This window comes from Quercus lobata, chromosome 3 (genome assembly GCF_001633185.2).
Source record: "Quercus lobata isolate SW786 chromosome 3, ValleyOak3.0 Primary Assembly, whole genome shotgun sequence".
Taxonomy (NCBI): Eukaryota; Viridiplantae; Streptophyta; class Magnoliopsida; order Fagales; family Fagaceae; genus Quercus; species Quercus lobata.
In genome coordinates, this window is record NC_044906.1 from 67,707,365 (window position 1) to 67,720,580 (window position 13,216).

The 13,216-nt window shown below is 33.3% G+C and overlaps 1 protein-coding gene across 4 annotated transcripts; it reads left to right on the forward strand.

Annotated features, from left to right (window-relative positions):
• Nucleotides 1–7,054: 7,054 nt before the first annotated feature.
• Nucleotides 7,055–11,048, forward strand: LOC115978672 (5-formyltetrahydrofolate cyclo-ligase, mitochondrial-like). Of its 4 annotated transcripts, none has more exons than XM_031100511.1 (8): nucleotides 7,055–7,424; nucleotides 7,634–7,774; nucleotides 8,432–8,581; nucleotides 9,620–9,661; nucleotides 9,765–9,810; nucleotides 10,299–10,369; nucleotides 10,478–10,775; nucleotides 10,864–11,048. In XM_031100511.1, exons 1-7 carry the CDS (start codon nucleotides 7,139–7,141, stop codon nucleotides 10,609–10,611), a joined length of 870 nt encoding a protein of 289 aa, XP_030956371.1. In that variant the 5' UTR covers nucleotides 7,055–7,138; the 3' UTR covers nucleotides 10,612–10,775; nucleotides 10,864–11,048. The 4 variants fall into 4 exon arrangements, with proteins under 4 accessions (XP_030956371.1, XP_030956372.1, XP_030956373.1 ...); XM_031100512.1 differs by having other exon boundaries at nucleotides 10,478–10,745; XM_031100513.1 differs by lacking the exon at nucleotides 10,864–11,048 and having other exon boundaries at nucleotides 10,321–10,369; nucleotides 10,478–10,620.
• Nucleotides 11,049–13,216: the final 2,168 nt, after the last annotated feature.

Consider the following 13,216-nt stretch of genomic DNA (forward strand, 5'->3'; position numbering starts at 1 on the left):
GTGAAACATGACTCCTGGACTTGGAATGACTTCGCTCAGTACTTTTAGTGTGATAAGATTCCACCACAACACTTGGGGTATGTTGCCTTTCTCTCCTACGTTCTAAGTTAACAAATTGGTTTTCCCTCTAGGAGTAAACTGACTCCTCCCTATCTTGGCCTACGTTAGCCATAAGTACTCAAGACAGATCCTCCACAACCTCTTGTTCCCACAGATGGCGTCAATTGTAGGGGCCAGAAAAATAAGTGGTCAAGGCCCACCTAAAGTAGTGGGTCGTGCCTTTCAACCCTAACTCAAATCAATAGAATTTGTTAGAGGAGGGAACAAACAACAATATAGGGCTTAGCTCAAGGACAACAACTAGGAAAAATAAGGTTTATATTAAGGAACAAATGACTATCCAACTCTCCAGAAGTTCTCTCAAGGAGACTAAGTCTGTATGAAAAGTAATAATGTTCACTCTCTTCTTTCAATGTTCTTCCTTCTAATTTCTTTTCTCTTTTCTCGATCCCCTTTCTAATGCTCTCCCCTTTTCTTATATACATCTACCTCCATTACATCTCCACCATCCATTTCTACCTAACCTCCCTCCTTTTTTAACATTTGTTACATTTCACATCTGAAGGAGATGGTGGAAGGAGTCTACTTAACTGTGGCTTATACTGTTCAGGTCACTTTCTCATCAATACGGTTGATAAAGTTGTTGTCTACCATTTAATGTGGATGCAATAGGCTACACCAGGCCAGAAGCTTCCTTACTGCCCACTGACTTCCACTTTCTTCAGATTCTAGCTCCCACTTAGAATACCACAGAGTACCATAATTCATTTATTCTCCTCCTCAGGGGCTTCCTTTCTTGGGGCTGTGGCTAATAGCATTTCCACGTCAATGCTGCGACCTTTCAATTTCATCCTTGGTCCTCGGGCCAATGCTGTGACCCTTCAACTTCATCCTTGGTCCTCGGGCACCCACAATATTAATACCTTTTTCCCCATACAAACCAAATTGCTTTTTTGTTTTGACTAAACAAATTAGGTCTCAAGACTTATAATATTCTTCTTTGAATTAAGATCTTTTAGAGTTTTTAATGTAATTTTAATGTGTTCTTAAAATCTATGTAATTTTAACGTGTTTTGAAAATCTAAATCACCAATTGTAAAGTGAGGAAATTAAATTTTACCATATTATCAATAATTAAAATAAATATTAGCAATCATTATTTTAGTATCAATTTAAAATTTTGATAATATATTAAAATCCAATAAAATCATTTCACAATAAGTATTTAGGATTTAAAAAAAAAATTCATAACAGGGTTACTTAAAAACTCTAAAAATATCTTAGTAATTTTTCCCACCATTTTAACACTACAAAAAATATTAAAAAAAAGAGTAATTTGTAAGGGTTATATTTTTATGTAATTGGCATTTCCTATGATAAAATGCACTACACCTGTATTTAGGTAGATTTAAGTGGGTTCCAGTAGACCATAAGACTTATACATCAAGTGGTATGATTGAAAATAGGAAGATTACTCAAGTTTCAAGTGTAGAAAAGATAAAACAAAAAGTCTTGATACTTAGCTCGACATCTCTCGATCTATCGAGATTTAATGAATTGCAATACTTACCTTGATATCTCTTGATCTATTGAGATATGCAAATTTCAACTATTCAGATCTATTTTTGGCCCATGTTGACCAAAGCCTTCTAGAGTTTCATGCATAAGGTTTTCAGAGCTATAAAAGACGTATTTTATGGCTGTTATCATATATAGAGACATATATTGTGATACATACTCCTGTGAAACTCTTGTGACTCTTGTGTGCCTTAGGGTTATGTACAAAGCTACTTTTAGATCTACAAGCCTGGATTGAAGAACTTTGCACTCAGCAACAACTCTCAAGTTGCTGGTGTTAATCATGTACTGGAATCCTTGCAAAGGGAAGAATTCTTATACAAGATCAAATCCAATTGGGGATTGAAGCAAAGATGCAACTGTAGGTTGGTATTTTGGGATAGGCTAGGTAGTGGTAATATTTCTTATAATTGTAACCGGTTGTTTTTAATTAATAGATTCTTGGGAGTGGTGACTTGAAATTTACTTGGTTTGGTTTTTGCATTGTAAAGGTTTTCCCCATTTGTTTACAAATTACTGTGTCAAATTTACTTTCTGCTGCATTTTATTATAGATTGGTGAGTTGTTCTTGCCTCAACGTTATTGCATGTAAATTGAATAATTAATCGACTAGGTTAACTAAGGTCGGTTTATAACCCAAAATAATTGACTACTAGAACAAAATAGTGGAATTCCTTTTTGCTTTGTACTTTTGGATTAATAGAACGTTTGTTTTTTTAAGAATTTAAAGAACAGCTAGTGAGATAGATTTCCTAAGAGTTCGTTTGGTTGGGTGGATTATAGGTAGGATGGAAAAGATGGGAGGTAAATCTTTTTGGAGTTTGGTAAGAGAAGAAAATAGGAGAGAAAATAGGTGGGGCTTGGGTGTTTTCTCCTAACCTACCAAAATGCTATCTCCCCAAAATGGGGAGAAAATTGAAGAGAAAATGTGTGGGACAAAAAATACATCATTTTGGACAAATTTATCCCCCCATGCAATAGGTTTTTGTTCTTTTGGTTTATGATTATTTTTTCATCCGTTTTTTACTCTCATTTGTTTTGAGTTCTTGTGCCATGTTTTTTAATATAATGAAGTGAACATCCATACATAAATTTTTAATAAAAGAAATAATGTGTTACCTTTATTTATTTATTATCTAATAGGGGCATGAGTAAATTTATATAATCTACATTTTCTATCATCTCATTTTTCTTTTCAACCAAATAAAAAAAGTTTTTCATTCCTCTACTTTTCCACCCATAACCAAATACCACGAGAGAAAATTAAAATTTTTTATATTCTCTCACTTTTTTTACCCCTTTCTTATTTTTTTTATTCTCCTACTTTTCCACCATCCAACCAAACGGAACCTAAAATTTAGAATTCTAATAACATTTGGTCGGTACTAGGATTCTCCTTGGTTAAGAAGGTCATTGCCGAGTAGAGGCCATGCATGAAGGAATTGAACATGGGATATGATATTTCCGAATGATGCTAGCACTAAACAAAACTCACAACTTCACCATAATTTTGCTACATGGTGAGTTGTGAGTAGTGAAGTAAAATGGTGGATCCATATAGTGGGTCTACAACTTTATCACTCACAACTTGTCACGTAAGCAAATTATAATAAAAGTTGCGGAATTTGTTGTGGTATTAGCATTATTCTTTTCCGTACCACAATCTCTTGTGAATAGAGTTGATCTGTTTAGTTATTTTTTGATGTTTTAGTTGGATAATAGTGTACCAATTACAGACTATGGAGTATTTCATTGGAAGAATTGCATACCTTTCTAAGGCTAGGCCTCTATTTATACTAGTCTTGTACTCTTGAAGTGCTTTTGTTCCATGATCCTTGAAAATTGTTTTTCTCTTGATTTGTCTCATGCCCAATCAAATTCCCTCAAACCCATCAATTGGTTAGAGAAGTGGTTGGAAGTAGTATTGATGTAAGTCAAATTTTAGGCTTGTTTAGGCATAGTTCAATTTCTATGGCGGACTTGACTATCTCGTTGAATGGCTCAGATGCTCTAAACTCAAGCGTTCAAACTAATTTCCATCCTATGTTGGTTCTTAACCATTGATCTCAATTCTGGTCCCTCCACTCCACTTATAGAACAATTTTAATTACATAAATTTTGAGGATCATAAATATTTAAAACTTAAAATCTAGGATGATACATATGGATATTACCCGATAAATTTGATAGTTTTTCCTCAAATTAATGATGTTCTAACTTCTAAACCAACAATCTCACATGCATGCCCCCTTGAGGGCGTGGCATGTTGGCAGGAGTCCTGAATTTGGTCACACTTGCGAGTTCAAAAGTTGTTGAGCTTGAGTCGTGCACTTCGCAAAAATACTGTGCCACGGCGCGGAGAGCCCTAATGTGCCCAGGGGCAGGAGTGGCTTTACCTTAAGGCCAGAGGGTTCAAATGAACCCCCTGACCTAGCCATAAATATATATATATAATTTTTAATAAATTTTTTTTAGCCCCTAAAATAAAATTTTGAACCCCCTAGCCCTAAATTTTGTTTAAACCCAACTGATATAAGTTTGAATATGATCATTTTAATGCTACTTTTACAATATTTTCATAATAATTTAATAATAAAGGTTAAGTGATAAGTTGTAACTGGTTTTTATCAGGACCTATAACTAACATCACTTTTTTTCTACCTTTAACAACTTGCCACATAGGTTTTGTTGTGAAAGTGTTGTGTCAATAGCACTACTCTTAAAATATTTAATTTTATAAGAAAGAAAAAATATGTTTCAAATTTTTGCTCATAGCTTAAAAAAAAAAAAAAAATTCCAAGACTTTGGCTTACTTTTCCATTGACAGCAGATTTTTCCCTGCACTTTTCATCTTCATCAACAAAAAAGTACACTATTGTTATAACCAATAGATCTGTATCAATATTTGTGATTCTTTCCTCAATCTCTTTATTTTTCTTTTTCCCTTCTATGTTTTCTTAGTTTTTTTCTTTATTTGATCAAGTAATTTGATAAATCCTCTATAGATTTCCAAATCCAAAAAGTTTTTTAGTGCTTGCTCCAATTTCAAGAGACTGACCACGTGTGTGATTAAGAAGTCATACACTTCAAAAGTTAAAACTTATATTAGCTACTATTTTTTTTTCTTAGATTCACATTTACTATTAGTCTGACTTTGGCCACGTGTATTATTAGTTATTCAAATATATTTGTTTATGCATTTAATGGTTGTTTTCTTACTAATATTTATACTAAATTATATTTAGAATACTATTTTAGATTATTGTATAATGTTATAATATGAAAGTTGCACATGTAAAAAAAATTTTAATATTTTTATTTGCCCCTATGATAAATTTCTAGTTTCACCACTGCTGACCCCCCTAGAAAAAAATCTTAGAGCTGCCACTGCTTAGGAGTGCCCCACCCCGTTAATAACGGGTTTAAGTGGGTTGAGTCAATGATCACATGCATAAGGCCATTATTTTTTCATTAAAAAAAAAAAAAAAATTCTCACATGCATGTAAAATTTGTGAGAATAAAGATGAAGCAAACTATAATTTTTTTAAAATTTTTTTTTTTTTAAAAACGTGAACTTTTCAAAGCATTAAGGCTCTGTTTGGGAGGAGGGAATGGAATGGAATGGAATGGAATAAAAGGAATATTTTTAGAATATTCTTCCCTCCTCTTGTTTGGGAGTTTTAACGGAGGGAATGGAATGTCCATTCCCTTGTTTGGGAGTTTAAGTGGGAGGGAATGGAATGGTTAGGAGGGAATGCTCATTCCTCCATTTTCCCTCAAAACCTCAAATTTTTGTTCCCTTCAAAATTGGGAGGAATGGGAGGAAATGAATTTAGGTTTAATGAAATTTTTGTTAAAATCCCTAAAATACCCCTTTAATATCAACCTTTTTTTTCTCATTCAGCCGTAAGAAAAATAAAGCTATAATTCTTGCACAATATTGTCCGTCCTCTACAAAGTGAAGCTACTGTCGCTGGTCTTTTTTTTTTTTTTTTGTCTGCTGCAATTTTCAAATATTGCTTAAACCAAGTATGTCTATCTTTTTCTTTTTCTTTTCGGTTGTTTGCTAGTCTTTTTTTTTTTTTTTTTTTTTTTTTTTTTTTAAATTTTTATGAACTGTTTGCTAGTGATTCATGAGAGTGATATATAGTGTTTTTGTACAGACCAAGATAGTTCCCTTTTCTATCCATCAATCTATGTTATAATTTATCAACGTCAATTCCCTTTCTGTCTAAACAAAATATATACATAATATATTTTATGCATTTGTTTACAACTTATTAAGATGTTAAAGTTAGTGTACAAGGACAGGTGTGTGGTTAAGAAAAAAACAAGAGTAAAAAAAATTTAAAATGAGAAGAAAATAAAATGAAAAGTATTTTAATTAAAATAATAGTAGTTTAGAACTTTAATAAGTTAGAGTAGATTATTTTTAATATAAATTTTTTTATGCCTGAGGCCTACATATTTTTGATGGAAAATCCAACTTATAAAGAGATGTTCTTTGGTTACCCAGATCATGAGCGCAAATGTGTCTTATTGACACTGATGTCTAGGCCTAAAAATTAAAAAAGTGTGGGATTTTTTGGCCAACCTTAGTTTTGGAATGGATTATGTTATTTTGTTTTGTTTTGGCATGACTCATTACCGGAGTTTTTTTTTTTTTTTTTTTTTAAAGATATTTATTTGCATTGTTAGACGATATTTATTTTGTTGAGAATAAATATGTGATGCGTGAATTGCATTACAACATAGAAATATACATAACTTGTTTTTTAGCTACAATAATTTTTTTTTTCCTTAATGAAATTGGGAGATGGAGATGTATTAAATTATCAAATCCATTGTAAAGCATACCAGTCAAAAAAGATCCAATCTAAAACTAGCAGCCCCTAAAAAAAATTTGCAAATTGAAATAAAGAAATTGTACTATTGTTAATTTTTCATGCCATTATATTCATCTATTAAATTATTGATTAACGTGATACAATCTATTCACTTTGACAAAACAATATTGTAATTCAATAATCTAACACAGACCCAATTGTGGCTAACTAGTTTCACATTGTCCACTAAATACTAAGCATTTCAAAGCAATTATAAGTTCTCATTGATTATTTTTTATGTTCTTTAAAATGAGGGGTATAATAGTAATGTTATTATAAAATGATTCCATTCCATTCCTTTCAATGTCACTCCCAAACGGTGTTACTTACTTTTCATTCCATTCCATTCCTTTATTTTATAACATCCAAACAAGATTTTTAAATCACATTCCATTCCATTCCATTCTTTTCCCTACTATATCCATTACATTCTATTCTATTCCATTCCATTCCTTTAATGATCATTCCATTCCATTCCATTCCATTCCATTCCTTTATAAACTCCCAAACGGACCCTAAGAAATTCATTAATTATGTCCATATCTTATCAAAGGAAAATCCATTAGTGGCTGGCAAAACAAATCCCAACCGAAACTCGCAAACAGCGCAAAGCAATGTTTTGTCACTATACAGCAAGGGCAGGTAGGCAAATGATAAGCAGTGCAAAGCAGGTGGTGATGCTCACCCAGGCGCGCACGTTAGCATCTCCACCCACACCTCTCTCATCGCACCCCACTAACGTACGCCTCGTACCCGAACCCAACCGCTCCTTCGTAACCATGACCACCAATAACGACGACCCTCACGAGGTCGACGCAATATTTCAGCGAAAGCACTCGCTCCGATCCAAATTACGCAAGGACCTCAAGAATATGGACCCAATCCGGAGATCCGAAGAAGGTCCGAAAAACTTCTAATTTATCCAATTGACTTTAAACTGTTTGTATTTTTGCCTCAATGAAAATTTTATTTTATTATTGTGAACTTATGACTCCATGCCACGTGACAGTAAAGAAATGCCCGTGTGTTAACGTGTCTTGATAGGGCTATCGTTGTGGAATTTGTAAACTAAAACAACGTTGCATTTACGTTTGGTTTTTCATTTTCAGATAATGCCATTCAGAGTATTGTATTAGAAGCTCCATGGTTTAAGGCTAGTAAGAGTTTATGTGCTTATATTAGCTGTGCTGCTTTAAGAGAGGTTGACACATCAAGAATTGTGTCACAAGTTTTATCCAAACCAACCCAAGGTGCGTTTTCGGTTTTCCATTGAATTTTTTCTGTCATTGACATTTTGGCATGTGAGATTAATGCTGAGTCGATTTAAGTTGAGGAAATGAGAAAAGTTCAAGGAAGACCAAAAATAACATTAGTAGAAGTAGTTAAAAAGGACATATCAATTAAAAAATAACAAAAACTATAACTTTAGATATAATAGAATGGAGGAAAAGAATACATTTGGTGGACCTTATTGAGAATTCATGACCAACCCTAAAAAAATTTTGAGACTAAGGTTTTATTGTTGTATATTGAAAGGGCTACTTTTATAAAAGCAGGAATAGTACTGAAATACAAGTATAGTACAAGATTAAAATAGTGAAGTACAATAGTACAACGGACTTGAGCGTATTGGGATTAGTATTCTAAAGCATTATCTAATGAATAATCGTTTAGAAATTCTCACTAGATATCATGATTTGGCCAATATGATTGAAACACAATTTTCAATAGTTATTAAGATGATCTTGCATTGGATTTCATATTACAGTAGGCAAGTAGTGTTCAAGCTCTTAGTTCATATTCTATGTTACACACTTACATATGGACATTGCATGTATGTGTTGTTATTTGTTACACTTTTAGAGATTGTTACAGTGGATTTTTAACTTAAAAAGGGTAATTTGCAGAACAGAAAAAGCTTTATGTTCCTCGTGTGGAGGACAGGAATAGCAACATGAGAATGCTAAAGATTTCGAGTGTTGATGATCTGATTATAAATTCGATGAACATTTTGGAACCATCTCTAGTAGATTGTGATGGGAAACAACGTGAAGATGGTACATTGTTTCTATCTTTGCTAATCTATTTTCTTGTACCCAATGTGAAAATTCACTTTACCTTTAAAAAATGAAAATTAGCATTACTATTTGTTCTTGTTGCTCATCATTTCCTAATCTTCATTACTCTACATGGGTCACTTGTGTGAATCTATTTGCATTACTGATGCTTAATGCTAGTATGTCCTTTGAGCTTTCTTTGTTTCCTGTTGTACACCAATATGACAGGGCAACTTGGACTCAGTAATAATTTTTCGTTTAAAACTCATCAGTTGACATGTGGTGCAAATAGATTTCTGGTATGACACCATCAGAGGGATCATGGTTCTGCTTAAATTTCCTCATGTAGAGGGATCAGTATCCTGATACGGATGCAGCAATTACAACGTAAAAATGTTGGATTTACACATTCGAAGTCATGCAGAGTTCGCCACATATTAGATATAGTGGGCCAATTCTGTATTGGCATGAAGCTCAATAGTCAAGAAGCCTTCCGTTGCATTGAGAACTGTATTTACAGTATGTATTAGTAATTTTTCAAGACTAAATAGGTGGGTTTTCAGCTTTCCATGTTGATCATCAATCAGACATGTAATTTTGCTTTGAGAAATTAGATTACTTAATCAATCAGTGAATGACCAAAATTTTCTTTTTAAATATCAATTCTCTGGTACTCTGCTGCCAGATTAGTTTACATTTAAGGAGGCTGATGATGCCATCTTTTATATTTTCTCTCTCTCTCTCTCTCTCTTGCCTATGAGACCTAGCTAAAATGACAGGCCCTTCTTCCATAAGAATGGGTGGAGCATGAGGTTGTGGGTTCAAAATCCACAAGGTGCATATCTAAATTACCACATTAAACAGAAATTCTCTCTCTCTCTCTCTCTCTCTCTCTCAGACTTCTTTCAATTTTACAATGTGGGGCCATTCTTCTTCACCATGATATAATTAAACTGTAGCTTCTTCCTGAAGTTGATAATTCATTTTTGGTGCGGTTGGTAAAAGCTGTTAATTATCTGAGTGAAATATTTGTTGCAGTTATGGAGGCAAGCAATCCAGTTGATTTGTTCATCTTACCTGGTCATTCTTTTTCACCCTTTCTCTTGGTTGCCTACCAGTACTAGATGCATAGGGAGGCCTCTAATATATTTCCGTTGTCTCATTTCACTTCTTATTCTGCCAGGGCTTGCATTTGACAGATCTGGAAGACGTTTGGGCCGTAGTGGGGGGTAGGTTGATGTGTCTCTTTTTATGTTTAACTATTTTTTTATTAGTTAGCAGTAATAATATTGGGGGCCATGGCCACTAAAACCCTCTATATCAGCTTTGTTGATTTTTCTTTGTTAGTTTTATGTTTTAACATTGATTAAGAATATATTTCACTTAAATTGCCATTAATAAACTTGCAAAGAACTAGGTCAACAAAAGTTACAGCCATCTCAACGACACTGCTTGCCAGTACTTACCGTCACTTTTGGTGCTTTATTTGTTCATGATCTTTGAGCAATGGACTCATATATGATTAGTTTGACCAAAAATAGATAATCAGAATGGAAATATGGATGATATAATTGATGAGAAAGTGTTGAACCCCCAAACACATTTAGGGTCTAGAAATAGAGACATGACCATACAGGCACTCTGTTGCATATATATAAATATCTGGTCTAGTTTTGTATCTTACATTCTTACTTCAACGCATTGTCAAATCTGAAAGCTACTATGATTTGTTCCTGAAGAAGTACCAAGAGCTTGCAAAGCAGCGGAAATGGAAGCAGCCCCTCCTCGGTAAATACCCACTGCTGTTGATTGTTTGAATAATTCCTTAGTAACTATGTAGCTACATCGTTATGTTTGTCTTTTTATTGAGACATGCTTGATTGTTATTGGTTGCAGTTGCACTATCATATTCTCTGCAGATTGTGGATGAAGGAGCTATAGCTGTCACTTCCAATGATATTTCAGTGGATGCTCTTGTGTCCCCAGCTGGTTTCATTCCTATGAGCCCAGCTGCTTTGGACAGGGGTTAATGTAAAGAATCCCTCTTTTCTGCTCTACGTGATGAAAGTTTGCCTACAATTAAATTGAAGCATTTAAGTGATTTCTATGAATCTAAATCCACTGCATCTTCAAATTAGCATGAGAGCTGCCTGGCAATTCATAGGTCTCCTTCCCTTTTTTTAGCTGAAAACAGGTCTTCTTTCATTTGCCTTTAATTTGCACTAGCGATGGAATAAGATTAGACTGAAACGATTAATAGTCTTCAATGTTGGTGTTTGCAGGATTGAAAGTAATATGGATCAGGGCATTTCTCTTGCTTTTGCTTAAAGTTGTATAACCATCTTAAATTAGATTGAATCCTTTTGCAGCTTGAGAGTATATGTTTGACTGCTTTGATATAACAACAATCAAATTCTAGTCTCAAAATTTTGGAGTCGACTATGACTTCTCAATAGACTAATCATGATTGGTCACATGTATTCTTTTCTATTATTCTATTCTATCCAAAGTCAAAACATTAATTGCTTTTTATTTTCTTTTTCCATAAAAATTTTCTTTAAATGGAGTATTAACTATTGCCCTAAGGGCATCTGTTAGCATTTCCCATTAAAAAAGTCCAAATGTAACTACTATAATTTTATACCCACAATGAATCTTACCGTCCAATAAATCACCTCAAAAACATAATTTAGACAGTTATTCATTATGTTTGTCTGTCGATCATATTCATATATATATATAGAGAGAGAGAGAGGATTGAATTTAAGTTACATCTAGTGTAACTTTAAAAATATTACACCACCCAATATTTTTTAATTGGATGCGAATATTGACAAATCCACTGTTAGATTATATTATCTTTATATATTCTTCATGCTTGCAAAATTTTAAGGTGATCAAATATTAATAGTTATGTCATCAATCAATTGTTAAAATTTAAGTTTTTGTAGTTTAAAATAATGCATAAAAGATGAGTTTATGGATTAAATAGTAAATAAAATCCGATTGATATGAAAATTGGCATACATGAGAAGAACATATAGATTATGTAATTTAACAGTTGAATTTTCAAAATATTAATTCAATAACAAGTTATTGGGTAGTGTAATATTATTTAAAATTACACCAGGTATAACTTGAATCAAACCCATATATATATATATATATATATGACATTTATATGTGTATTTGTTAAATAAACAAATAATTAAGTACAACATTGAGGTATCTAAGTGTCTTCCTTCTCAAAAAAAAAAAAAAAAATTGTGGTGTCTCACTAAAATGCATGTAGATATAGCAGTGCATGCATTGTAGTTAACCAAACTTATTGAAGCGAAAGTTATATCCTACAGCAGTTGCATGGAACAGTACTCTTCTAAAAATGATGAGACTCTTATTTTCTGAGAGGCTAAATTTTTTTTTTTTTACGCTTATTTATATCCGTTATATACATAGTTACAATTGATACCAAAATGTAAATATTTTAAAAAACGAGAAAAAAAAATGTCCACATTTAATGATAAAAATAAATATAAAAAAATGAATGTTAAATAGTGGATGTGAGAGAATAAAAATCCATTAGATTCAGCCGATAATTTCTTTGGTGCTATTTTCTAATGTCTATGGCTGAAGAGTCGCTCATGACTAAACCCTCCCACTGCCGGCTTCGGCAAGCCTACTGCATGAAGCTAATTGATCGGCACGTCTTGTTTGGGATGTCGAAAAACTTCTAATTTTTGTGATTTATGACGCCCCTCCTGATGAGCCTTTGAATGTTTTATATGAAATTCAGTTTGTTACAGTGGATAGTGAGGAATGCAGCTCATAGTATTCAGCTGATCAGCAATGATGCAAGTTGCAAGCATATCTCTGGTCATAGTCTTTAAGGTCTCATTATAGACATATTGTAACTTATTAAGGTATGATCAATGATGAGGCTCAAGAAATTTACAAAAGCTCAGGAGAGGCGGACATATATAATAATATGGACATGATGTGACAAATAGCAGATCCAAAAAAGACCTAAATCAAATGCATAATTCACTGAAAAAAGGAAGCATAGACGTATGTGAACGATAGGCATGAATTCATTTTCCTTTTCCCTTTAGTACTAGAAGACGAATCAGCACATCCACGCGTATTTTGGTTGGACTCCATATTCTTTTTCATCGCTCAAAATGAAAAATCAAGACCACACTAGCATAATTTAAAAAAAGGACAGATTTTCTGCACATTGCTGCAAAAAAGGACAGGTGTCAAAAAAAGAGAGACATACATGCAAAGGTCATGTGCAATGCTCATGACTCATTTTAAGATAAAACTTTCAACCTAAAGTTAACAGATTCTTTTTCTCTTTCATCTAAAGCTGACGGCACCCACACACAGCCATGCCTCTCTCCTCTCTTTCTTTCTCTCTCCTCCTCCTCCTCCTCCTCCTCTTTTATTTTTCTCAGGAACCCTAGATGAAAATTGTTATTGTCTATTCTTGAAGCAATTGAATAAGCAGAAGAGAGTAGAACTAGCATCCCAAACGTCAATCCTACTGGCAATAATTTTAATCCATTGGAAAGAAATGTTCTTATTTTGGGTGCTTTTGTTTGTTATATGTTCTCACACTATCTAGTGGTCCTGTAC